The 26,786-nt window shown below is 43.7% G+C and overlaps 1 protein-coding gene across 2 annotated transcripts in view; it reads right to left on the bottom strand.

Moving 5' to 3' along the window:
* The window catches only part of Nadk2 (NAD kinase 2, mitochondrial), a 40,584-nt gene that overhangs the window by 12,997 nt on the left and 801 nt on the right, over positions 1 to 26,786 (bottom strand). For both annotated transcript variants that reach the window (XM_021183623.3, XM_021183622.3), the window contains exons 2-7: positions 15,506 to 15,594; positions 14,630 to 14,718; positions 12,594 to 12,675; positions 6,551 to 6,634; positions 5,036 to 5,172; positions 931 to 1,009 (exon numbers count right to left, since the gene is read on the bottom strand). In XM_021183623.3, coding sequence (XP_021039282.1) covers positions 931 to 1,009; positions 5,036 to 5,172; positions 6,551 to 6,634; positions 12,594 to 12,675; positions 14,630 to 14,718; positions 15,506 to 15,594 — 560 coding nt within the window. The remainder of the gene's footprint in view (positions 1 to 930; positions 1,010 to 5,035; positions 5,173 to 6,550; positions 6,635 to 12,593; positions 12,676 to 14,629; positions 14,719 to 15,505; positions 15,595 to 26,786) is intronic.

Here is a 26,786-nt window from a genome sequence, read left to right on the forward strand (position 1 = left end):
GAGATTATCTCCAGCCCTTGATCAAGGCATTAACCTTCAACTGTCATACACTTGCCTTATGGAACAACTACAAAGCAGGATCAAAAACACCTTATGAAGCATATGCAGACATAAAATAAGGGATGTCCTGCAATCAACTGGCTCAGACTAGTCAAAAGAATAAGTGCCACAATGACAAAAGTGAGTAAGACTAAGGAATTATTAATTGTATAAGCATACGGTCACAACAGTGAAATGGAATATGTGATTCATAACTGGATCCTATGGATAAATGAGCAAATAAGCAAATCAGCTTTAAAAACACCAAGTAGGGACATTTTTCTGTCCTAAGAGAAAAATTTGTCGTGTGTGTGTGTGTGTGTGTGTGTGTGTGAGAGAGAGAGAGAGAGAGAGAGAGAGAGAGAGAGATAGATAGAGAGAGATGTTTTCACTATGTTGTGACGGGGAGAGGACAGGGAGGGGAAGAAGGAGGGTGAAGAGAGGCAGGAGGAGGATAGGTTAGCACTGTTGCCCAAGCCATGGCCTCGAGCTCCATGGCCTAGGCTCTAACAAGACTGTTGGGGCCTCTGGAGCAGCTGGGCTATAAGAATGTGCAACTGCATTCAGTTTTAGAAAAGCAATGTTGATACAGACTACCTAGCAATTGCCTGCAAGTGTACACCTAGCGCCTGGCTCCCCAGGCCTTTAGACATCCTCACTCTGATAAAGGCCTTGGAGAGCAGTGCAGCAAGGACTCAAAGAGCTGTTCAATTTCACATTTCACAAACTTTTTCTCACACAATATTCTATTTCTATACTTATCAGTATGCACTATGGCTTTGGAGAGAATTTTATTAAGTAATTAGTTTCTACTACTTGAATCATTATTTCTACAAGGCAGGTTGTAGGAATTACTGAATTCCACGTTCAGGATCATGAGCTCCAAGGTACCTGGATGACAGGCTCTCCCCAATGAAGACTTCATTGAGCGCTCTCACCGGCAGAAGCTGAGGTCCTGACGCCTCCGACCCTGCAGCAGAAAGTGAGAGAGCAGTGAATTACAGAACTATTAAAATAAAAAGTTAATAAAACTCTACAGCTTTAAAACCGTTGTGTTCTATAACTAACACAGTCATCCTGAATTGCTCAAAAGATAAAACCTAAGTCACCTGGCCTATATCAACAAATCACACTTCTGTCTCTCCAAAAAAGTACTCTGAAGTTCCACCTGGAAGACATTAGAGAAGAAACAGACTAAGCACACCTTGCACTTAGGTCACAATTACCTGCGTGGCTCATGCTGGTGACCAACCCAGAAAGATCTAGCAATGTCAGAAGCTACACCACAAAGCCTTGCTAACATGGCTGCGTGAACTGAACTAAACAGGGACAACTACAGACATTACGAGGTGAACAAGGAAAAGCCCACGATACCCCAAGCCTCCACAGAGAACTAGAGGCCACCAAGGGATGCTGAGAGCAAAGGGCTCTTAGCCAGGAACAAACACAGCAGCTGGTTATCAATACCAAGTGATCTGCTGAAAACACACATGCAAGTAGCATGCAGACTGAGAAGGCCATATATAGGAATGCATCTCTATATATACATATGTGCACATAACAACCATTAATGAAAAATGAAGCCATGAATTTAAAAGATAACAAGGAAGGGGCAGAAGTGAAGGTGTGGAGGAAGGAAAGGAAAAATGTTCTCATCTTTCAACAGAAAAAATTTTAAGGAGAGAAAAGGAAGGGAAGAGGGAAGGGGTGGGGAGGAGAGGGGAGGAGAGAGGAGGGGAGGGGAGGGGAGGGGAGGGGACGGGACGGGACGGGAGGGGAGGGGAGGGGAGGAAGGGAGACAGCAGTGTTTTTTCAATTGGAGAAACCTCAAAAGTATTTTTAGAATATCAACATTAGAAAAACATCAGCACATCTTCCTTCAAGATCTGTAAAAGTCCCCATCTTTTATTTAATCTATACCATTAAGTAAGTGTTCTCCGTCACTGCAATAGAAAAGCCTGCGAGCACTCTCAGTACTGGGGATTAAACTTGATCTTGTCACCTGTAAAGAGGTCCCTTTACTTTTTGTCCTTTATCAGTTTTCAACTGAAAATGCCAGCCCCATGCCTCCCCTCCACCCCCCACCCCCCAGCCCATCCTCTCCCCCCATCTTGTCATCAGCAGCAGGACTGGAGTCAAGTGTCTCTCACAGGATAGACATTATGGCAAAAGTTCTCTTGTCCCTTTCTCACACACGTCCCCGAAGTCAACACTTACTGAGTCCATCCCAGTATGGTGGGCAGCTCGTCTCTAGTAACTCCTGCCACCCAGGATTCATGCCCTTCCATTATGTCACAGCAGAAGTGGGTTCCACAGCCAACAGGTGCAGCACAGACGCTCTGGTCGTGTACCCACTTCTGAGACTTGGTTAGAAAAGACACTGCACTTCTATCTCGCTATACATGTCTCTGCCCTCCCCCTCAGCTCACACACTGCACTGTGGGGTGGCTGGAACTGAAGCGGTCTGCGAGAAACAGCAAGTGACATCTGCAAGCGCTGCTGTTGTGCTTGGCAGCTCAAGTGTTACCTCCCGAGGAACTCTAAACCAGGACTAAGAGTTGAAATGTCCCTGGATTATGACCTTCACATCCTGTGAGGTTATAAATATGTACGCCTAAAATGCTAAAGGATGGAGTAATTTGTCACACAGCAGTAGAGATGAACTCTCATTAGACACTGAATACACTAATGAGCCACACCCTCACCAGCACGACCTCTGACCTGCACATTACGTAAGTCTGCGCACATGTTTATTACACTGGATATAGTATTTTTCGCATTTCGGGTTTTTTAGGAGTCTGCTTTGTTTTGTTTTAGACACAGAGTGCGTTGGTTTGAATAGGTGTGGCCCCCACTGACTCTTGTGCTTGAATGCTTGGTCCAGTGGGAGTGTTACTATAAGTAGGTGTGGCCCTGGTGGAGGAAGTGCATCACTGTGGGGGCCGGCTTTGAGGTCTCCTGTGTTCAAGGTATGCCCAGTAGTATACACAATCTCCTTCTACCGCCTGTGGACCAAGATGTAGAGCTCTCAGCTCCCTGCCCAGCTCCATGCCTGCCTGGACTCTGCCATGTTTTCTGTCACGGACTAAACCTCTGAACTGTAAGATAGATGCTCCAATGGTGTAACGAATGTTGGGGACTGTCTAGGCAGTCACTGTCTCTGTCATGTCTGTAGTTTTGGAAGCTTGTGCCTTTGTTCTTCCTGCACACTCAGGTAATATTTAATCCCTTCTCAGATCTCTGACGGGGTTGAAGACAGTTATAGGCTCATAGTTAAACTTAAGTTGTTTAGCACTGAAGACGTTCTAGACTTGAAAAGATGATTTTAGGGTGGAAGTACAAGTTAAATTAGAAGATGATTTAAGTACAGCGTTGTAAACTCATTGCGATAGGACAGTCAAGTACCTCATCTAAGTTACACAATACAGACTGAACTTTTAAAGGTAAGTCGTAATAATTTTCATAATTGTTCCAAAATAGTTCCTACTATGTATTGTTTTACTCTAAGAGAAAACCTTCTTAACTGGACAAGAAAGGGGGAAATATAGTGGGTTGGCCTAATGCTGCTTGTATTCTTATGCTTATTATGAGCCCCCAAGTCAGGATGCCCCAGAGACAAGAGAGTCCACATGTAGATGCTGAGTGATCCTGCCCCCAAATATTGTTTCTGGTTGGTAAATTAACAGTCAGTAACTGGGCAGAAGAGACATAGGTGGGGTTTAGGTTTCACAGGCTTGGGGTGAAGGAGAAGCTGCCACGAGTTAGAAGTAAAGAAAACATGGTCCTGTGGGCTGGCCAACTGGGATTAAGAGCAGCCCAGATGAAACATAGTAACTAGCTAAGTAATAATTCAGGATTATCAATAAGAAAGCAGATTCTAACAGCATGGAGGGTAGGCATCTGCCCAGCTCTTGTGCTGCTTAAGGTTATTAAAAATATAAAGGGCTGTGTGTGTGTATGTGTTTATCCAGGAACTCAATAAACAAAGGTGTAGAAAACCGGGTGCAGAACTTAAATAATTTCTACAACATGGCCTAATTAATTGCTTTCCTTCCTATGAAGGAGTGGCTCTGATCATGGTGTCTCTTCACAGCAGTAGCAACCCTCACTAAGACACAGGCCTCTCTTTTATAAAGCTCTGGCTATCCTGGGATTCACTTTGTAGAAGACCTCAAACTCAAAGAGACCTGACTGCCTCTGCCTACCTAGTGTTTGCCAATAATAATTACTAAGAAAATTAAAACTTAAAAAGAAAACGAGTTCACATCTCTTCTCCCTTTAAAGGTGAACTGGTAATAAAAATAAATTATTTTTTATAACATGTGACAAGACCAACCAGGCAAGGACAGGTCACACACTACATATGGCAAAAAACGCCACTAGCTTAAAGTTGCATCATTTAAGTGCAAAGATGTAAAGGGCTCCCTCTGGTCTCCTCCTAAATGAAAAGCTAAATCATCAAATATAATCTCAAACCTATTTCTGTATTTAAAACCCAAATGCAAACTTTCTAGGCAGTGTTTCCTGCTATCATGAAGAGAATTTGAAGTAGACATCAAGCACACGCCTTAAAACGGCTTTCAGTATCTTTAGAAAGTCACCTACTAAAAGTACATCCTAGCAAAAACCCCTCTAAAGCAGGCGACAGAAGCGCCTGCGGAAGAGAGCGCCTGCACACTGCTCATCCAGTTTCTACTGCTTCCCTCTGGACGTGGCAAGGTCTTACCCTAAGTGTCAACTGTCCCACCAGGTACTGATAATTCATCCCTCATCAACCACTTCTCAAAGCTGTCCTACAACAGCTCATCTTAAAACGTGGTCTAATTTTTTAGAGTCTAATTATAAGAACAACAACAATAACCACAACAAGATTAAGCCAGCAAAAAGTATTTTTTTCGGAGTTATTAGTGACACTAAAAGCAAATGAAATGTAAATTACTGTTTCAGAACTTAGGAATCAAACAGCGCCCGCTCCAGGCTGGCTCTGGCCACCTACTTTCATCGTGCGTTCTTTCAATGTTAAAGGCTCGGCTGTGCTGATTCAAGCTCAGCTGCTGTTCGTGAAGGTCCACGGGAGTGGGGTTTATGCCAGTCCCTTCCAGATATAACCTGATCCGCTGCCTCCACAACCACCTGAAAGTGAAGAAAAGGGAGGTTATGGTAAAATCAAACACACTTAGGCAAGAATTAGACATTATGATAGTCTCAGCAAACTGAAAGATGTATATGAGAAGCTAATTCTAGACTGAGCACAGTGGGTCCACATGTCTTTAATACCAGCACTAGAGAGGCAGAGGTAAGCAGAACTCTGTGAGTTCAAGGCCAGCCTAGTCTACATAGCTAGTTCCAGGACAGCCAGACCTACATAGGGAGACCCTACGAAAGAAAGAAAGAAAGAAAGAAAGAAAGAAAGAAAGAAAGAAAGAAAGAAAGAAAGAAAGAAAGAAAGAAAGGAAGAAAGGAAGAAAGGAAGGAAGGAAGAGGAAAAGAAAAAGGAAAAAAGAAAAGAGAAAAAGAAAAAGAAAAGCAAAAGATATTTATTCCGTGGATAAATTATAGCACAAACACCTAAAGCCCACAGGTCCCTACTGAAAGATGTGTATGGATACTTACATCTCTTTCCAGTTGTTGGTAATGTCTAAGCTTAGATAAAACCTACAAGGTAATCTGAATTTTAATCTTAATAATAACCCACTAAATCCCTAAGAGCTAGACAAAAGCACGCGTTTGCTCAGCACAATCTACCACAGAAGGCAAACAGCACCTCGTTACGGTGAGTGTGTGAGATCCAAGTCCCCCACAATTTCAAAATGGTGTTTGTTTTGAAGAAAAAGAGGAGGAGGAAAAGGAAGAGGAGGAGGAGGAAGAAGAGGAGGAGGAGGGGGAGGAAAAGAGATTAAGAAGTGGCAAATGTGAGCTATTACTCCACAGAGGCATAAGCCATAATCTGGTAAAAGTGGGTGCTCAGAGGTCACCACTGGGGTCCCCGTGCTGTCACGGCAAGCACTCCCTCCACCCACATCTCCAGCTCTGTGAAACACATTCCCATGCCACTGCTAAATACACACTTCACAGCTAACACAGATACTAGGAAGGAACTCAGCCTGATTTGATTACACACACAATCCTTCAGCCATTACTACATAAAGCTACAAATACAAAACTGAACCTTCAGTTTTACCAACCAGCCTTAACTATCTCTTGTAAATGCTAAGAACATGTATTAATAATAAGACTAAGGAAAAGCGGGGTAGGGTCACTCTCGCTGAAGGACTAAAATCTTCATTTGCAATTACGGGCCAAGTAACATTTGTCCCGTAGTCCTCTCTACTTAGTTCTAACTGAACTAGGAGAAGGTAAGGCGAGGCCTGGGACTGGCCCCTGGAATTTTTACGGCTGCTTTTGTTAACTATGAAGTGCCCCAGTTTTCTGCTTGTCTTCTTTTTGAACAATGTCAATACCACATATTAATTAATTAAAGGATCAAATATGAAGAATAAGAACTTCCTACCTGAACTCACCACGAGAGAACTTCCGTAAGGCTTCCGGGAAGGAATGTGTGTATCGCACAGGCAGGCATAGGTGACCTTCAGACCTGTGATGTTCAGGTGGCACAGCGTGCAGAGGAAATGGGTATGGGAGACAAGAGTCAGAGTGTCACTAAACGCCAAACTTCAGAGACCAGTTTTCTAAATTCCAACGCTATAGTTCATTTCTGCCTGGAATTGTCTGTACTTTCAATAACAACAACAACAAAAAAGGACTGAACAAACCATGGTCCACAGTCAGCCTTCATACGTCAGAATTACACCAATGTTTCCACAGTATGATGAAACTAGGAACGATAACAAAGTTCTGCTTCCAATCACCCTGGCTACTCCCCACTGTAGAGTGGGGACCTCGACCCTGGCTACTCCCCACTGTAGAGTGGGGACCTCGACCCTGGCTACTCCCCACTGTAGAGTGGGATCCTCGAAATTACTTAACTGCTAACTTCAGATAAGTCATGTTAGGATTGTTTCCTTATTTCTCAAAGTGTGATAAGCCAGCAACAGCAATGTTATTCTGCGGAATCAAACTGTGGACTGTGTGAAATCCAACTGCATTCTGGAGCACATAGGATATCCTTAAACAAAAGAACTGAGAAAGCCGATCCCTACAGGACCTTTCCCCTCTGAAAAAGAATGTAAAGATGAACTTCAAGAAAGTCACAGATTAATGCAGAAGACAAATTAAAAATGAGCACTAGCGAAGGTAGAGACGGCCTGTAGTTACTCTCACAGAGGACCCCAGTTCAGTTCCCAGCACCCGCGCAGGATGGCTCATAACCATCTGTAATTCTAGTTCCAGGGGACCTGACACCCTTTTCTGACTAGGATTGCCGTGAATTCACATGAATCTATCCCACACAGACATACATAGACATATTTAAAAATAAAATAAAATCTATAAATCAAAATGTAACCAAGAATTACAAAATGGTAAAATTCCTTTCAAGTTGCCCCAGGGCAGTGAGAAGACATGACTCCTAGTGACACCTGGAAACTTCACTCTCATCACCAAGTCCGAGTGCTCTAGTCAGGAAGTCTAGGCTGAGAGCAGACCTGGCAAAACAAAGTCTGAACGATAAATTAATAAATTCTAAAATGTACATCAGTGAGGAGAGAAAGAAGGGTTTGCCAAGCACGGGTAATAAATTTCCCCATCTACAGGAATCACTAACAGGCAGGACCTCATTTTTTTTTAAATTTTTTATTGTTTCTTTTTTTTTTCCCTTTGAGACAAAGTCTCACAGACTGCTTATAGCTGCAGGTGCTGCGATCACAAGCCTGAAACATTTAAAATGCCTCTATCTGCTAATACCTCACACAATGTTTACTCTATAAAAGGTAAACGTGGAACCCAGATGCCCCTCAGCAGAGGAATGGAGACAGAAAACGTGGTACATTTACACAATGCAGTACTACTCAGCTATTAAAAAAAATGAATTTATGAAATTCCTAGGCAAATGGATGGACCTGGAGGGCATCATCCTGAGTGAGGTAACACAATCACAAAGGAACTCGCACAATATGTACTCACTGATAAGTGGATATTAGCCCAGAAACTTAGGATACCCAAGATATAAGATACAATTTGCTAAACGCATGAAATTCAAGAAGAACGAAGACCAAAGTGTGGACACTTTGGCCCTTCTTAGAAATGGGATAGCATTGAAAATGTAAACGAGGAAAATACCTAATAAAAAAAAAAAGGTAAACATGGCCATTTTATAGAAAATCTCTCCTTCTGTCAAGCTCAAGTGTAAACTCCTGTCCACAGAAGCTACAGAGCCTCTCACGAGGTCATCTGCTCAGACACCAGCCTGGGCTCTGGGTATCACAAGCCCTGACTAGATCCATTTCCGAGATTACTTACGGCTGACAAGCTAGTTCCAGCTACAAACAGGTCTGAGTTTCTCTGACGTGAGCCTTTCTCCACCAGGTACCACAGTGGTCTCAGTATCATGGAGACTGAGCAGTTAATGAGCTCTTAATCCACACAGAAGCTACAATTTCACTCAGAATGTGGCTTAGAATGTCCAGTGTCTCACCAAGTTCACTGGCCTCACTGGCCAGCTCTGACAGAGCAGGAACAAAGCCACACAGGGTGGGACTATTGGGATGCTGAGGGAGGCTGACCACCATGCCATTCAAAGGCTACTCATTTACCAAGCTCAGTAGTCAGCGCAAAAGACAGGGGACACCCATTGAATGATATTTTTACTTCAGATGAATTCACGGAGCGAGCCATCTTCAAGTGTTTGCTCTGCCACAAATGAAGGCCTTCCTTACATGCCAGCAGCCCTCAGCAACCTCTTTGACCTCATGACAAGGCATAAATACCTTTTCTTTTTCTCTACTTTCTATTTAGAACAATAGCTCTTTGTTCTGTCTTCTTGCCTCCATGGGCAGATCAAAGGCCTCAGTTTGTTCAAAATCTGACAAGTTAATGACTTAAAGCCAGCTTTTTAAAAAAGAAAATATAACTCAACCATAAAATCACTTAAGTTAACAACCTCTTATCTTAATGCTATAAAAACAGACTATTAGGAATTTCTAAAAGCCCATGCATCAACACTAAAGTTGAAGGTTAATTCCTGAGCTAATCATCTCACGTACTCACAGAACATTAATTAATTCAGCCAGGTTGAAGTCCTAGGTCTACTCCTAAGATCTTTTAATTACATTCACTGTTTGGAAGTTTCCTGAACACTATGTGTATGTTAGTGAAATTAAGATACAAGGTCCTATACCCACAAGACTCAACAGTGTAAGAGAACAGGAAGCTGGTGGCTGAGTGCTGTCTATGCAGGGAGCCTTGGGTGCAGCCTCCATAGGAACCACAGCATACATTTACACTCCATCTTGAGGGGACGGCCACAGGGAAGCTCGGCATAAGCACAGGCTCACGCTTGGCAGAAGAACGTAAAAAGCCTGAAAACCATGCGGGCCCCTGGTGCCCTCGCTCACTCCTTCACAGCACCCTCGACCTCCTAGGTCAACAAAGCCAGCCAGAGCCAACGTGTCCCTGAGTGAGTCTCCAACTACCATGGCATGAACAGATACTCAGGTGGTTACAGTTCACACTGAGCCCTTTACAAAGATTCTGGGCCAAGTTTAAACCCACACATGCGCATTTTACAACTGAAGAATATACAGTTCCTGGGGATGTATGAGGACAGATGAGTCTGGAAGAACAGAGAAGCAACAGATGGCAGAGCCCGCACATCTTAACTAAGAGACTCGCTGCGTATCCTTGGGATCAGAGGGGAGTTGTACAAGACTTCAATTAAGCTGTGACTATAATTAGACTTGCACGTTAGATAAGATCATGAGTTGTATTACTACTTGTGTGTAAAACGTCCCCTCAGGCTTCCATGTTTGAACGCTTGGTCGCTGAAATATTTTTAACAGCAGCAGTGTTGAGTGGCAGTGGAGACTGTAGGACATGAACTCAGCAGCGTCTTCTGCGCATGGCAGGCGCTGGTCAAGGACCAAGCATGAGCCAACCATTCTACGGAGCATGGAACAGGAGGGGTGTGTAGCCCTGGCTCTAACTCAAAAGCACTGGGGCAGTGATGGCATCTGGGGAAAACAGGATCGGTTTTCAGTTAGTGTGCGGCTCCTGATAGGCCAACCACACTGCAGTGGAGAGTGCTGTACTCACAAGCATATGGACAGCACAGATTGAACTAAAGAAGTAAAAAATAAAAAAGACGAGCAGCTGTTGAGAGGGTGGGGGTGGGGAGGTAGATCTGGGAGGACTTAAGGCAAATATGATAAAATCCACAGTATGAAATTCTCAAAGAATTCGTTTAAAATCTTTTGAGAGGTAGAATCAATGGATGATTTCTAGACTTTATTACCAGTGTGATGAGGGTTGAGGATGAAGTCACAGCTTCATCCCTAGCAAGAACTTCCTTCTGTTTATGAGAAGGAAGCAGAGAGGAAAGCAGTGGTCCCCTGCACACAGCTGCTGCTCTAATGCATCTGATGGAAAGCCAGTGTGCTAGAACAACATGGAAAATGGGGATTAGGGCAGAACGTAGTCAGGAGCCACGAGATGACGCGTCCCGTGACTCAGTGAAGGTGACCCCCGAGGCCCAGTTTCCTGAGATGAAGGATCTAAGTGCTAAAACCAAAAGCATCCAAGGAAAGGCAGGCTGAGGTGGCCATGCTCTCCCAGTTAAGAACCAGACTTCTCGGGTGGGATGGGGCTGTCAGGCTTGAGACAGTGACTGCAGTGGGCACCCTGAGGAGGAGCACGGAAGCAGAGGATAGTCTAGACGAGGAGCACAAAAGGACCCAAACTGTAATCCATGAAAACAGCACTACAGACCGAGGACCAAAACTGAGCTCCTTTAAAAGAAACAGACGCAAAGGAGAAATCACAGAGAAGGAAGAGAACCTTTAATGCCAAGAGAGTAAGGAAGAGCTCCGCTTAAACCCCCACGTCAACAAGGACAGGGACTGCACTGTGTGCTCGCTCGGCTCAGGATGCCATGGTCTCCTAAACAGCATCAGGGAACTGGCTGGGGACAAATCCAAAAAGGCTCAGAGGTTTCGCCCGGGAGGCGAGGACACGGCTATGTTGGGGCCCTTGGGAAGAAAAGGGACAGCAACCGAGATGCAGAAAAGGAAGTGCAGAGTCATCCTGAAAAGGCACAGTCCTGAGTGAGCCTGCAGGCAGGCCTGGAGGGACCACAGAGGAAAGGGAGTGAGTGACAAGTGACAAGCATTCCTCAGTGAGCATGGAGAGGGCTGACTCAGGGGGAAGAGATGCAGCAAAACACAAAAGCAAGCATCCTCTGTGCAGTGCAGCGGAGAACAGAGAGAAGAGAGGGTGAGAAGGCTGTGGGCAAGGCCGGATCCCGAGAGCGGTTAGGACTCTGAAGCCAGGAATGCTAGTGAGCCCAAGTTTCTAAGGTTTGGGTGGGTTTTTTTGTTTGTTTGTTTGTTTTTTGTTTTTCTTATTTTTTCTGCATGATTTCTTTCAAGCATGATATAGGAATAGAAAGGGAGACTAGCTAGCTAATCTAGAGTTGAGGAGAAAGATAATAATTGCAAAATATTTAAGGAGTCATCAAAGAAATAAATAAAATGAAGAAAACAAAGGAGAGCTGAGTACCGAACACTAAAGGGCAGATCTCTAGACAAAGTTTAAAATGTCCAGTCATAGTCACTAACTGGCTGGAGGAACGGAAACAGTAAATATCCGTAAATCTGGGAAAGAGAAACAAGTTTTCAGACAGATGAAAGCAACACAGAGCTCCCCAGGCCTGGCCACCATCACAGACACAGAGCTCCTCCAGACCCGGCCACTGTCACAGACACAGAGCTCCCCAGGCCTGGCCACCATCACAGACACAGAGCTCCCCCAGGCCCGGCCACCATCACAGACACAGAGCTCCCCCAGGCCCGGCCACTGTCACAGACACAGAGCTCCCCAGGCCTGGCCACCATCACAGACACAGAGCTCCCCAGGCCTGGCCACCATCACAGACACAGAGCTCCCCAGGCCCGGCCACTGTCACAGACACAGAGCTCCCCAGGCCTGGCCACCATCACAGACACAGAGCTCCCCCAGGCCCGGCCACTGTCACAGACACAGAGCTCCCCAGGCCTGGTCACTGTCCCAACACAGAGCTCCCCAGGCCCAGCCACTGTCACAGAACTGTGTAAGGAAGTGGGATATGTGTATTAGTCTGCCCAGGGGCTCAGCAATCAACTCTCCATTTTTTTTACTAAATTGTTTTTAGAACATGTTCTGATATTCACAGTAGCCAGGAACAAAGATGCTTGCACTTTAACATCATCATGTACTATGGAAAAATCCTTGAGGCAACAGAGCCTACGTCATGAGCACCAGAGAAAATAGGGAATAGCTTTGAAAGTTTATGATTCATATGAAACAAGAAACACACAAAACAAAGCAAAAATGACTACATGTGGAATATTTTGAAAATTAACCCTATAAAATTACTTATTACAAAATAAGCAGCCCTCGCTTACCGTTCCGGATCAGTGTTGACCCCAATGACAGGTTTGAGTCTGTCCAGGACTTTACTCGCAGCCAGAAGCATCGTGCCATCACCTAGCAGAGTGCAAGACACAACCAGACTTGTCTTATAGAGCAGCTGTAGCATCATTCTGGAAATTTGCAGTCCTCTTTTAAATCATATTCCCTCCCAGTCAACTGCTACAGCTTCCCTTCCACCTATGCCTGTTGTACAGCACTGAGCCTGTTATACAGCACTGAGCCTATTGTACAGTGCTGAGCCTGCTGTACTGTGCTGAGCCTGCTGTACTGTGCTGAGCCTGTTGTACAGCACTGAGCCTATTGTACAGTGCTGAGCCTGCTGTACTGTGCTGAGCCTGTTGTACAGCACTGAGTCTGTTGTACTGCGCTGAGCCTGCTGTATCGTGCTGAGCCTGCTGTATTGTGCTGAGCCTGTTGTACAGTGCTGAGTCTGTTGTACTGAGCTGAGCCTGCTGTATTGTGCTGAGCCTGTTGTATAGCACTGAGCCTCTGTACTGTGTTGAGCCTGTTGTATTGTGTTGAGCCTGTTGTACAGCACTGAGTCTGTTGTACTGTGCTGAGCCTGCTGTACTATGCTGAGCCTGTTGTACTGTGCTGAGTCTGTTATATTGTGCTAATAAGTCCAAGGTACAGGTCTGAGTCTGTTGTACTGTGCTGAGCCTGCTGTACTGCCCTGAGCCTGTTGTACCGTGCTGAGCCTGTTATATTGTGCTGAGTCCGAGGTACAGATCTGAGCCTGTTGTTCAGTGCTGTGCCTTCTGTACTGTGCTGAGCCTGCGGTACAGCGCTGAGCCTGTTGTTCAGTGCTGTGCCTGCGGTACTGTGCTGAGCCTGTTGTACTGTGCTGAGCCTGTTATATTGTGCTAATAAGTCCGAGGTACAGGTCTGAGTCTGTTGTACTGTGCTGAGCCTGCGGTACAGCACTGAGCCTGTTGTTCAGTGCTGTGCCTACGGTACTGTGCTGAGCCTGCTGTACTGTGCTGAGCCTGCTGTATTGCCCTGAGCCTGTTGTGCTGTGCTGTGCTGAGCCTGTTGTACAGCACTGAGCCTGCTGTACAGTGCTGAGCCTGTTGTACAGCACTGAGCCTGCTATACTGTGCTGAGCCTGTTGTACAGCACTGAGCCTGCTGTACTGTGCTGAGCCTGTTGTACAGCACTGAGCCTGCTGTACTGTGCTGAGCCTGCGGTACTGTGCTGAGCCTGCTGTACTGTGCTGAGCCTGTTTCACTGATTTAGAACTTCAATAGTGCCAAGACGGGCAGAAAAGTATTTACATTAGAAGGCTGTCCTGCACATGAAGATGGCTGGCAGAATTTCTCACCTCAACAACCCATCAGATGACAACAATGTCACCAACTGGACATCATTGTCCAGGATTGGGCTCTAATCCCAAACATCTCCTTCGCTGACCTATTAAACCAGTTCAAAGATTTATATTTTAGTAAAACATATCCAACCAAGTCCAATTTAATATGTTCTCTCCAACAACTACTTTCAATTTAAAGCTGGAAAAATGGTCACTAATAATTACAAAACTCAAGAAAAAAATACATTTGGGATGATGGGGTCAAATAATGATAACCTCATTGGCTCTTTAAGGCTGCTATAAGCCGGGCGTGGTGGCGCACACCTTTAATCCCAGCACTCGGGAGGCAGAGGCAGGCGGATTTCTGAGTTCAAGGCCAGCCTGGTCTACAGAGTGAGTTCCAGGACAGCCAGGGCTACACAGAGAAACCCTGTCTCAAACAAAACAAAGCAAACAAACAAACAAAAAAGGCTGCCATAATTAAACCAAAATACACTCGGAAAGCACCCTTTGAATTACAACTAAAGAGAGCCTAGAGCCTCACAGCATCAGATTATAAATGACATTAAGAAAAAATGCAACAGCAGCAAAAACTGCCTCGCAGGACTTGAAGGACTCAAAGCAGGGGCACTCCAGGAACCTGGAGACAAACCCCAGGAAAAGCAGCCCGTGCCCAGCACCTCGTGTCTGGGAAGCAGTTACCTCCCGCAGCTATGACAGCGTCTGCCCATCGAACAGTCTCTTCATCGTACTCCCTCCGCTTGACCAGGCGAACCTCAATCCCTTCATCCCTAGGGTAAGAAGTTGCACACGGTTTTCTCAGGTGACATAGCTAAGACATGGACATTTTCTAAGAGGCAGAGTGTTACCAAAATAATAACAACAACCATCGCCATCATCTGTTAGAGAAACAAAGGTGTAGTTTGGGAAGTTAGCATATATAGCCAATTAACTATGACAAGTCAGGAAGCAAATAAAAGGTTGACAACCAAATCTCCATACGGCTTAAAACAAATTTTGAAGCCACTGACAGTAACACTGACTCATCAGAACTTCATTTTCCTCTGCTTCTGAGGCTGAGATTTAATATAAAAGTATTTTTATATTCATTATATAAAACTTACTATTCATTATAAAACAACTATTACTTGAAGTTCAACCAATATTCATGCCTCACTAGGAGTATCTAGTGATTAGCACGGTCTTAGTTAGACTCCTCTTTTACAGTCACTTAGACTGACTCAACTGCAAGCTGAGGAGTCTACAATGGTCACTGTTAGGCAAGGAGTACTTTAATGAGCACTCGTATCTATTGCTCATACAGTGGAAGCCAGCGGAATACCGAGCAAATGGAGGAAACACTGCTCTCTAGGAAAAAGCTACTGCAAAGATTTGAAATTTAACAGTAAGACAGAAATTTCCTTAGAAAAATGGTAAAATCTGGTCCTTTAATCTCAATATAATTTTCTGGAAATGTGTCAAGTTTTACTAACAGTCTGAGAATTAGCTGCTAGTACAGATGAGATCAGAAATCCTGAATATAAAAATCCCCTGTAAGGGCCCATCGCTTGGACTTACCGTAAACTATCAATTATGTGTTCTACATTTTTGGTGTGAATATGATGTCGCTCAAGTAGTCCACTGTAGCTCGAGCCTTTCAAAGCAAGCTAACAAAAAAGAAGAAATGCTATTTTACATCAAAATATTACATATAACACAATGTCATTTAAAAGCCCTACATAAAATAAAAAAAAAAAAAATTCATGGCCCATGTTAGTAACTGTCTATGAAACTACAAGTTCAAATTCAACTAAAGGCCAGACGTCAGAAAAATCAGAACTTTAGTACCAAATACAAATCAGGTTTTGTGAACTATGCAGTCAACAGTTTCCAAAAGGCACACTCTATATGGCTTTTTAAATGTCTTTACCAGGGTACATGTGGCTATCTGTGGGCCAAAGACAAGCTATCTCTGTCAGAGGCAGTTAGCTGCTGACCTTCGGCCCACTTGGATTTGCTGCCTGTGTTCACATTTATGGACCCAGTTTGTACTTTGCCCTGCGTCATATAGGAAAGAGCTGGGTATGTCTCTGAGAAAGGATACTGTTCAGATGTACAGAAATATATTCTTCAAGCATTGTTCTTCCGAGTGATTCGGGTAGTATCGTTTTACCCTCAATACTCTAAACACAAATAATCTAAAAAGTAACATGTAAAGTATGTGTCCAATATAAAATCTAAATGGTATCACTATTTAATTACAGAGTAAAATTAACTTCCAAAACATGATTTAGTATGTAGGTTACTTTAGGGAACAGCTGAGTCACCATCTCACTGTGCAGCAGAGGATAGCCTCAAACTTACACTCAGGATTTCTAATACCAGCATGTACCACCATGTCTGCCTGGTACTGTACTTGTGAAGAAAAAAAAAAAGAATACTTCATTTATTTTGACAACTGTATTTTGCTTTTGCAAGATTACAAACATAACACTAATGTAAAAGGCATTTTAAGTAAAACAAAATCAAATGTCTTACTTCTTAGGCATGATTAAATGTTAATACTTGGATGCCTTCCTTCCCAGTATTTTCTTTGCAAATACAGCACTAAGAATTGTTTAAAGCACGTTTTCCTTCTTCTATATTTAAAAGAACTGTATGAACCCTAAAAGAGTAAAGAAATACATCTGGCTGTCATGAAAATTAATAGATGAATACTAAATTATATCAGACAGCCATAAGTGGAGCTGCTGTCCATTAGAATCATCACGTTCAGCCCAAAGCGGCAGTGAGCACGGTGGTAACTAGAAATCCTTCACTCGAGGCTGGAGAGATGGCTCAGAGGTTAAGAGCACTGACTGCTCTTCCAGAGGTCCTGGGTTCAATTCCCAGCACCCACATGGTGGCTCACAGCCAATGAACTCAAATTGTTGGTTTCTGATTAAGGACAAGCACAGTGCTCACCATGAGGCTTCTGTCCCTCATTACTAAGATATAAAACTTCACACTGACCACCCCTCAAGGATGAACCAAAAGGCCTTCCTTGTCTACCCTCTCCTCCGTGACACCCTGTTCCAGAACTACAAAAGAACGATTCCCAATTGCAGTCCCAAGCTCTAAAGAGTTTGGACTCAACACAAATTGGCCCACATGCCTCTTTTAATATGTCTAAAGCCAAGCCTTAATTTTCTTCTCTAAGGACTCCTCACTACATGACGACAGCTTGGTCAAGATGGAGTCACACTTGAGACCACCTCCTTCCTTATCCCCACATTCAACTACCCAATGCTAGGCATCATCCCTGCACACGTTTACACTCAGCTTTACCACAGTGTGGACAACCGCACAGACTCTGCTCAGCTCCCTATTGGCGCCTGGCCCTCCAGCCTGCTCCCCACAGACGCCCTCACTCTGACACACCGGTGGTAACTCCCTGCACTCTTGTCTTTGCACTTGCTACAATACCCCCCCAACCCCTCCTCCACTCCCCACCCCACTCCCACCTCCACCCAGAACCCTGGCTCCCCTCAGCCTTGCAGTATGATGACAGCTTAACTCTAACAAAGCTGAGGCCCTGAGCCTATCACTCACTGATGCAAAGCCAATTACCCTTTCCCAAAGTCTATTCACTCCCTCCACACTGAATTTGCTACATCTAAAATTACCACACATGTATTTCTTAAAAACCTGTTCATGTCCCCTTACTACAATACAAATTAATACAGCAGTGATCTTCTGTTGTTCTGTGTACCCTCAGGATCTGATTACTGGATAAGCATTTGTTGAGTGAATTCATTCATTCATTCATTCATTCACTCATTCGTGTATGTTTTGGTTTTTGGGGGGAGGAAGGTCTGCTAGGGATCCATGTCTCAGGAAAGCAACAACAGTGCATGCGCAGATTCCAAGGGCAACTTGGGCGAGAGGCTGCCTGCAACGCTGACAACACTGAGGAGAGGCCAAGTGGAGGGTATGTATCATTTTTTATAGTAACACCACACATGATTTCACTTTAGGAGTGAACACTTTACAAAGCTAGAAATGAAAATTTTAAAAATGTAATGTGCACAAAGATTTGAGTACCCAACTACTGTTTATTTAAATATTAGTTAAGCTTAATTATATTTATTAAGTGGACATTTGTTAAATGGAGACTACAAATAGTCCAGAATGCTGACAAGCATTTTAAAGGGACAATAAGTCTTTCAGAATGCTGTCATCAAATTTATCATTTCTAACTTGCTAGAAATAGAACCTTTCTGGCCTCCAGACTTCAATAATCTGTCCAAATATTGGCTCTTTTGTCCCAATTTTTGGTTTGCATTGTATGAACATACACTCTGGAACAAAAGACTTATAAACAGGCTGAGAAACTTCTCTTCTTACTTCCTGGTTCTCAGCAGGCTGCAGGAATTAAGACAAAGATTAGCCAAGGAGCAGCAGGTCTTATCTCAAATTTCTCCGTGTGAAAACACTCGCTACCTGAGGACCAACATTCTCCCAGAGAATGCAATTGCCCGTAGTATTTTCTTTAGCTGGTGGAGTAGCTGGAGTAGCTAGTGTAGCTGGTGGAGTAGCTGGAGTAGCTGGTGTAGCTGGTGGAAGAGCTGGGTTCACTAACAAGGACTAGCCACACTAATCAGGTACATGGCGAAACATTTCCGGAAACACGTTAGGAACAGCAACTAGAATATCCTGAACATGTAAGCAGTACTCACACTAGTGGTAAAACACAAACTGGTAGAACAGACAGTTATATATCCCTGAAAATAATGTGGTCTTAAACACCTAAAAAACTCACCTTAATTAGAAAAAAAAAAAAAATCAAGTATGAATTCTTGTAAAATGGTTGACAATTTCAAAGTTCGAGAAATTTAGATTTCATTCTCAACTTTGTAAAGGTCCATATTACATATTCAAAAACATATCCATTTATAGTATTTTTCAAAAATGCCTGCCTTATTTCCATTAAAGAAATAAATAGAATGATTATTCAAGTTGGAAAAAGCGGAAGAATCTAGAAGAACATTTACAGACAGAATATCTCATGATAAGCAGCACAGCTTCTCCTACAGAAACCACCCAAGCCCAACAGCCCTTCCCTCTCTGCCTTGCAGTTAACGCACACAGCAGTATCAGAGAATGAAAATTGAGGGTAGATTGGCCACATTTTACAGAGGTTTTATGTGAGCAATTTTGAGCAATTTTCTACACGGAGTTCAGCATGTTTACTTCTGAACTTGCCTTAAACTCATTATAATTACAAATTTTTAAGCCTTGCTTTACGGGTCCATCAAGTGTTATTACTCTGGACTCTTTAATTTCCATGAAAGGTCAATAAAGAGTCTCCTTACCACACATGAAAAACACAGCTGTGTAAGATAATCAAAGTGTAAACTCACTAAGGATGGTTCAAGCATCCTTTTACACACTTAACCAGGTGGCTTGCTATTACTCAAAGCTGCCTGGGCAGTGTGTGGGGGTGGGGGTGGGGTACCAGGCCTTTTCGACAGCTACAGAACCAACTGCTTGACCCCCAGCACCACCTTCTGCAGACTCATCTGACTAAAACTCCCTGACCCCGATCGTTCTCCTCTACTTTATCTCACAGGCTCTAACTTCCCTTCCCAGGACTGGTTTCCCAGTGTCTGAGTAAGCTCAAGGCCCACCTCGGGCTTCTTAGCATTGCTCACTTCTTTCCTGAGTTATCTCCAACCCAGGGACCTGGCTGCCAGAGTATGGACTAGTAACTGAAATCTGTCCTGGCAGCTCAAACTCTTTTGATTCAGACTCTAATTTTCAAATGTCTCACCCTAAAATATCTAAGCACCTACAGGGCCCCACTGTTACGTGTGATGAGAGCTGCACGCCTCTTAAATAAGGCCTCATTTCTTTAGATAACTGACCAGACCCAGCAGTCACCCTCAAGTCTTCTCTCACATTCCACCTCCACAGCCAGTCAGCCAGCTTATCTATTGCTCCACATGAACTTTTTCCAAACTGTGTCGAGTTCTACACGGCCAGCCATCTTCAGCTCTGGACTACATCAGCTCTTACAGAGCTGAACGTAAAAGCTTGCCTGTGGGTTTTCTAAACTAATTCCTTAAAAGTCTGATCAACTCTCCTGCCCAACCTAATCAAGACCAGAAATGTCATCTTCGTTCACCCTATACCCCAAATACTCAGAGTCAAGACCTTACCCACCCCACACCCTACTCCTATGAAGGGAGACTTACTGACAAAAAACTCTGGAGAGCTTTAGCAGAGAACGCTAACTCTCAAAATCACAGTTAATGTCCGTCCATCTTGTCCAGCCTACCTCTCTGATTATGCCCCTGCAATACATTATAGTCAGAACATTCTGATTAAGCAGAAAATAAAGTATACTCTAATCAGGTGAAACTGTTTCCTGTAGCATTTTATTCCCAATGGTACTGAGTCACAATGTGAAATTTTTCACTGGATCATAAAGTCTTGGTTTTTGTTAGCTCTAAGATGAACTTCACTCCTTGGTCTCAACTCTTCACACACACAAATCCTTCCATCCTTCAATATTGAGTAACATCCCAAAAAATAAAGGGTTATTTCATTCTCTAATGTTGGCAAGTGCTAAACCTTGCTAAGTGTTGGTGATAACCTCAGATTAGGAAACCCATCCAATGCATGTGAGACGCTTACTTTTACTTAGAATTGTCCTGAACAGTAATGAAGACTGGTGCTAGCAGAACGGCCAGGCACGGGAGACACTGATCACTCAAGCTTGGTCCCGCGCTCCCTTCCTAAACACAGGACAAGGGGGAGGGGAGAACCAACTCTACCAAGATGTCCTCTAACCTCCACCTATATGCTGCGGCATGTGCACCCACACAGACTATGCATGCAGGCACACACACAGTAATAATCACATTTTTAAAAGTAAAGTAAAACTGCAAACAACCTAATTATCCCAAAAAAGAAGCTCTATGTAGCAATTACTACATAGTTAATTCATTTGTATCAATACAGGTAACTTAAAGAAAAAAATAGTAAGAAATGCAAATTTGTAAATACTAGGCACATGTTCTAAAACCTACATCATTACTGTACCTTTTTAAAGATGCATGAACGTTATATCTATTTGTGGAGAGTCATATCAATATAAAACCATCTGCATGATAATAGTATATACCTAGCACCTTCAAACTAGTAGAGATCACCCGTGAAACGGTGGGAGCAGGAAAGACCAGCTGGATGGATAGGACTATACTTCTAATAGTTACTAATAGTTACCATACATGCATACATGCGTGCATGTTTACATACATACATACATACATACATGTTTACATACATACATACATGCATGTTTACATACCTGCATACGTGCATGCATGCATACATACATACATACATTCAAGCAGGGGCACAGACACATTTGGGAATGTACTTACTACACCAATATGAGGACCTCATCCAATCCCGAGCACCTGAGTGAAAAATTGAGCATGCTGGCCCTCACTTCGGATCCCAGAGCTGGGGAGCAGGGACTGGAGAATCCCTGTGGGTTACTACCATCCAGCATAGCCTAAGGGGCAAGCTCCAAACCAATGAGAAACCTCCTCTGAGAAGGAGCTGGAAAATGTTTCTGAGGTTAACCCCCAACGTCATCTTCCGGCCTGACTCGTGTGTGCAGGACACACATCCATCTTAAAAGCTCTAAAGCAAATACGGAAAGCTGAATCTGCTAAGTCTAAGTAATTAAATGCATTGGGATCCTGCTACTGTGAAACTTTTCTACAGGCTTGAAATATTTCATAGCTGGAGACCTAAACATATCACTAAAAAATGTATGTAAAAGTTGTAAAATAAACCATAGGTCTTTTCCTCCTTCATCTCTACCCTTCCTAATTATTCTTTCTTTTCTGGATGCTCACGGACCACTTTATCTACAGAGTTAGAATACTATGTAATAGTTCTTCCAAACTCTGGAAACAATCTTTTTTTTTGGGGGGGGGGGGGGAGTGTCCCTGGTTCAGTACATGGCCTGGTAAATAGCTATTTATCAAACACGTTAAGTCGGGCTGGTGGGCTGGCTCAGAGGGTGAAGACACCCAGCTCAGCCTGGCAACTTGAGGTTGATACCCTGGACTCGTAGCATGGAAGGAGAGAACCACCTCTTCCGAGTGTCCTCACCTGGCTCTACCACTCACTCACTAATGCATGCACTAAATAAAACCACTGAGAGAGCACATAAGTCAACCGAAAGCTTTCAGGGCGCTGATAATACTGTATAACTATCCCTAACACGTTTTCATTTAAACAACGCCACACTTTTATTTACTGGATATGTGCCAGCAACGCAGGTGGGGGCAGAGGACAACCTGAGAAGTCGGTTCTCTTCTCCCACTGTGTGCCTTGGATGCCCCACTCCTGTCCTCAGTCTTGCTTTCCCCACTGGGCCCTCTGGGAAGCCCTGGGGTGTTTATAACGTGGATTTTTAAGTTATAGACTCTATTACAGACATGCTTCGTGAAAGAGGCAGCGCTCCAGAACTGCAGGGGCTTCCAAGCGACTACTTTAAAGGAAAACAAAACAAAACAAAAAAACAAAACAAAACAAAACAAAAAACAAAACAAAACAAAAAACAGGCACCGACTCCGCATGGCTGGGGACGATGCAGCTTAGTGGCAGAGCCCTCCATAGCGTGCATGAGGCCCTGGGTTTGATGCCAGCAGTGTCAAATGAACTAATTAGCACGTCACAAGCGTTAACTCCAACAAGTTTTTAGTTCATTTTGGTGATCTTAGAAAAGCTACCTGCTTTGGAAATGTCCAAATCAATGTCACTTTAAGTATAAGAACATTTTCACTAGGTGACCCATCCTTGCGTGAATTCCAATCTGTTGCAAAAATGGGTCAAATCTCCAACATGATGCATATCTAACGGTTCATCATAAAGAAAAAAAAAACAAAGCATAATTCCTCTAAGGCATGAAATTACCTGTCGCAGAGGCTGGTATTTAAAATTATATACCTCTGTGACTTATCAGTAAAAGTGAAGTGAGGCCAACTTCAACTTTTCTGGTCACGATGTAAACATGCAGCAATAAACAAAAGGCTTGGGTCTACACAGAACTGACTTCCCACACTTCAGACCCCAGGAAGGGCGACCAGGGTTTAGAAGGCAAAGCCTCTGTCTGACACATGTATGGTTGGCCACAGGCTTGCAGTTAGCACTCCCCCAGGCAACGCAGCTAACAGTGAAGACTAAAAAGATCGGAGCATTTCCGCTACAGTGACATTCAAGCTTCGTCTTCTTGAAAGCTCAGGGACAATCTTATTTCGGCTTAAGAGAAGACCCAGCAGGCAGACAAGCTGCTCAGAGCAGGAAGATGAAGAAGAGAGGAAACTATACTGTTTGCACGTCAATCTTTTCCTCTGAATGCAAATATTTGTGGAAGGAGGTATACTCTCAGCCTCTATTTTCCACATTATGCTATACTTGACATCTTTTCGGACAGGCTGACACCAAAACCATCACTTGTTTAATTTGTTTCTCAAACATCTTAGCCTGAAACTCCTTTAGAGAGCCCATGTTGGTGATCACTGCCTTACCAGGCTAATATGGAGTACTGACAGATGGATGGCAATTAGGCCCGATGTGAAAAAGCTGGCACCAGCCTCAGGAAGAAGAGGACCAAGATCAGAATCATTTCCCCATGATCTGGATGAGGGTAGGGATGGGTTGAAGGGTAGGGAGAATGAGCAAGATAGAACACCTGACCCTAAGTAAGAAATCATCACAGATTGGCATTTTTCATCATGTCTTTATAATATTTAACATAAGCTTGGTAGGCAGAGGCAAATATCAAGGACTTCTTAAACGGTTATGGCTGAACCTTCCCTCAAAGGATGAACAGGAATTGGAAGACAGAAAACATGTATATCTCTGAGTCACCCATAGTAATTTTAGGCGCATGGTTCAGAGACACAAAGCGCGGGTTCTCTACACTGAATCAGAACCGTGAGAGGGAAGGGAGGTCAGGAATCTGCACTTCAGTGCATTCTTCGGGTTGAAGGGAGCCTCTGCTTACGGAGAAGCTGAGGAGCCAAGGGGCCAGGTGTTCAGCCTCAGATAGAGCACTCAGGCGCCTGAGGCTGGGAGAGCTGATAACAAGAAGGGTCGGTGAGGAGGCAGGCCCTGCCTGGCAGGATACCAGGGCACGTTCTTTAACTTGGTGACTAGTTACACAGCTGACTGCATTTGTGCAGAAGAGAGTTATCTGCAAACTACCATAACCTAAGACATACCATTTTGCTTGTGTGTGCGTGTGTGTGTGTGTGTATGAACAAGAGGAAACAGAAGCAAGTCGTTACATCTCTACGTAAGAACCAGCTACCAAGGCAATAAACAGAAATAATTTAATCCAAAAGATGTGTCATTAAGTGAACTTACTTTGTCTTATCGTATCTAAGAAAGAAAGCCACTAAAGATGCTTCCTCTGAAATTCTAACAGAATGAGAGGAGGCAAAGTGAAAACAGCCCCTTTCTTATCTGATTGGTACAATTACGTATTTTAAATAATACTTTTTCTTTGGCAAACAAAGTGTAGTTTGGGCAATAATATCCTAGCCAGATCAGTTTTGTTGTGTCTAACATGTGACTGTCAAGGAGTCCAGTCAGGAGCCCTGCCTCTGCCTTCAGCCTCACCTCTGGTGGCACAAATAGGCTGGAGGAGTCGTTTATGCCTTTGCAAGATCACAGGACTTGGAAGCAAAGTCCTTAACTAGAAGTCTTCCGTCCCCCAAGATAAGTCATTAACCACTCAATGGGAAGAAAGGCAAAACTCTGAAATGATGCAAAACTACCAGGGAGATTAATTGAGAAGTCAAAATGTGCCCCAAGCTAAAGGATATAATCCTGGCTTCATGGATTAAAAAGATACTTCATGTAACTCTTTACCTTCACAAAGTCAGAAATCCAGAGCTTCCTGAGAGTAAACTACTGAAGACGTCATCTGTTCATCTATTATTTTCATTTTAACAAGGACCTCCAAATAGAGAACTATTCTGCACGAGCGCGCACGCACGCACACACACACACACACACACACACACACACACACGTTAAAAAAAGAGAATGCTTTCATACAAATCTTGTTGCCATAACATTATGGAAACAGTAGCCAGGGTAGCAGTGGCCTGAAGAAAGACCTTGGGCATTTTCTTTTATAACCAATTCATGAGTCAGTTTGACCCCCAACAATATAGTAAATAACATAAAATTCTTTCTGTTCCTACCTTCATGGCGTAGAACTTCACAAAGCCTAGTATTCCTGAGCTGTTCTTATCAGAGGTATATCTAAAGCAATCTCACTGCAAATACTGTCCTGACATCATATCAGTAAGTTAGGGAGACAATAAAACTGCAGTCTCTTGGTGATCACAAGACTGCTGTAGAGCCCATACTTCAAAGCTGGCCTGACTAACTGCATCACCCAGTGACAAACATTAGGAGGCTTCTCTACTCAAAGAGGGAGTTCCAAGTTTTTGAAGACACCGATTACCCCTACATTTTAAGAAGTTTTATTATGGGCCATCTCGTCAGAGATACAAGAGTTAATCTCAAATCAAATGCCATCCCGTTTCCAGAATCCTTGAAATAATTTCAAAATGCCGGCTCCAGAATGGACCTTGGAAGCTATTTAGCCCAACCCATCAGGAACTAGGTGAAACTCTTGAAAGCTAGCATTGCAACACAAACGTTTTTGTTTCACTCATGAGGGTCAGAGACGTTAAAAAGCACAAAGGATATCAGTCAATCCAACCAGGGAGAGCCTTGCGCTCCTGGCGTTCAATCCCACCCTCTGTGGGGTAGAGCTGAGAGTCCCCCTTCACTTCTGTTGGTTTGCTTTTCCTTGTGTGTACTATTTTAAATCCAGAGACGCTCAGATAAAATTGTGTGAGACTAAGCATACATGATATTTCACAATTTCTAAAAGGTGAACCTTGCAGAGTCGGGCATGTAACCAAAAGGACACGCCTCTTTTTCCAAAATAGAAACAAAGCACTCTCATCGAGCCCACAATCCCCCACTTCATTGCATTCATTTCACTCAACTACACAAACTATGCCAGCCAAACCGCTGCTACTCTGCTAAAGACTGCAAATGTTTGCTAGAAATACTTTCAAACACTTGGGGGAAAGAGAAAAATTTGCACTGATTTCTACCCTTGTCAACTTGCCAAACAATACTGACAAGACGCAGCAGCTAGGCAAAGATTTACAATTTGTTTCCCCTGTCTCTAAAATAAAAATGTGAAGGTAACGGGCATCATTTTAGAACAGCCAGCCTACTTATTCTTGTACATAACTGAATAATGCTTATATACAATTCAGTCTAAAGCCTTCGGGTGTCTGGAGTCAACAATTACAGGCATAATGGGGGGGGGGGGTCCTAAATAAACTGCTAACAGCCCATTTCCCAAAAGTTACTGGGTAGCACAAAATCAAATTTTTTTTTCAAAAATGGGGACGCTCGAACTCTGGGTTCAATCCTTCCCACACACACACATACATACACGCATGGGTTTGCATACCTGGCAACGCTATTAGTAAATACACCAAATACGGTGTATGGCGGAGGCCCTGTTACTTCAGGGTTCATGCCTTCGATTAGCCTGCATACTTGTTCCTTTTCTGACCTTCCAACACAAAAACCCATCTCGGGTCAGCTTTCCTGCCTCGCTGTCCCAGGTGCTTGCTTTTCAAGCAGTAAGAGACCCTGGAGGGACAGGCGACCACAATCCAGCAGGGCTTTCCCTGGCCAGGCCTCTGTCCCCAGGCGAGAAGGGGGTGTGACCGCGGCACCTCGGCCCTCT

The sequence above is a fragment of the Mus caroli genome, unplaced genomic scaffold (assembly GCF_978045245.1).
Source record: "Mus caroli unplaced genomic scaffold, Mus_caroli_1 scaffold_16, whole genome shotgun sequence".
In the NCBI taxonomy this organism is placed as follows: Eukaryota; Metazoa; Chordata; class Mammalia; order Rodentia; family Muridae; genus Mus; species Mus caroli.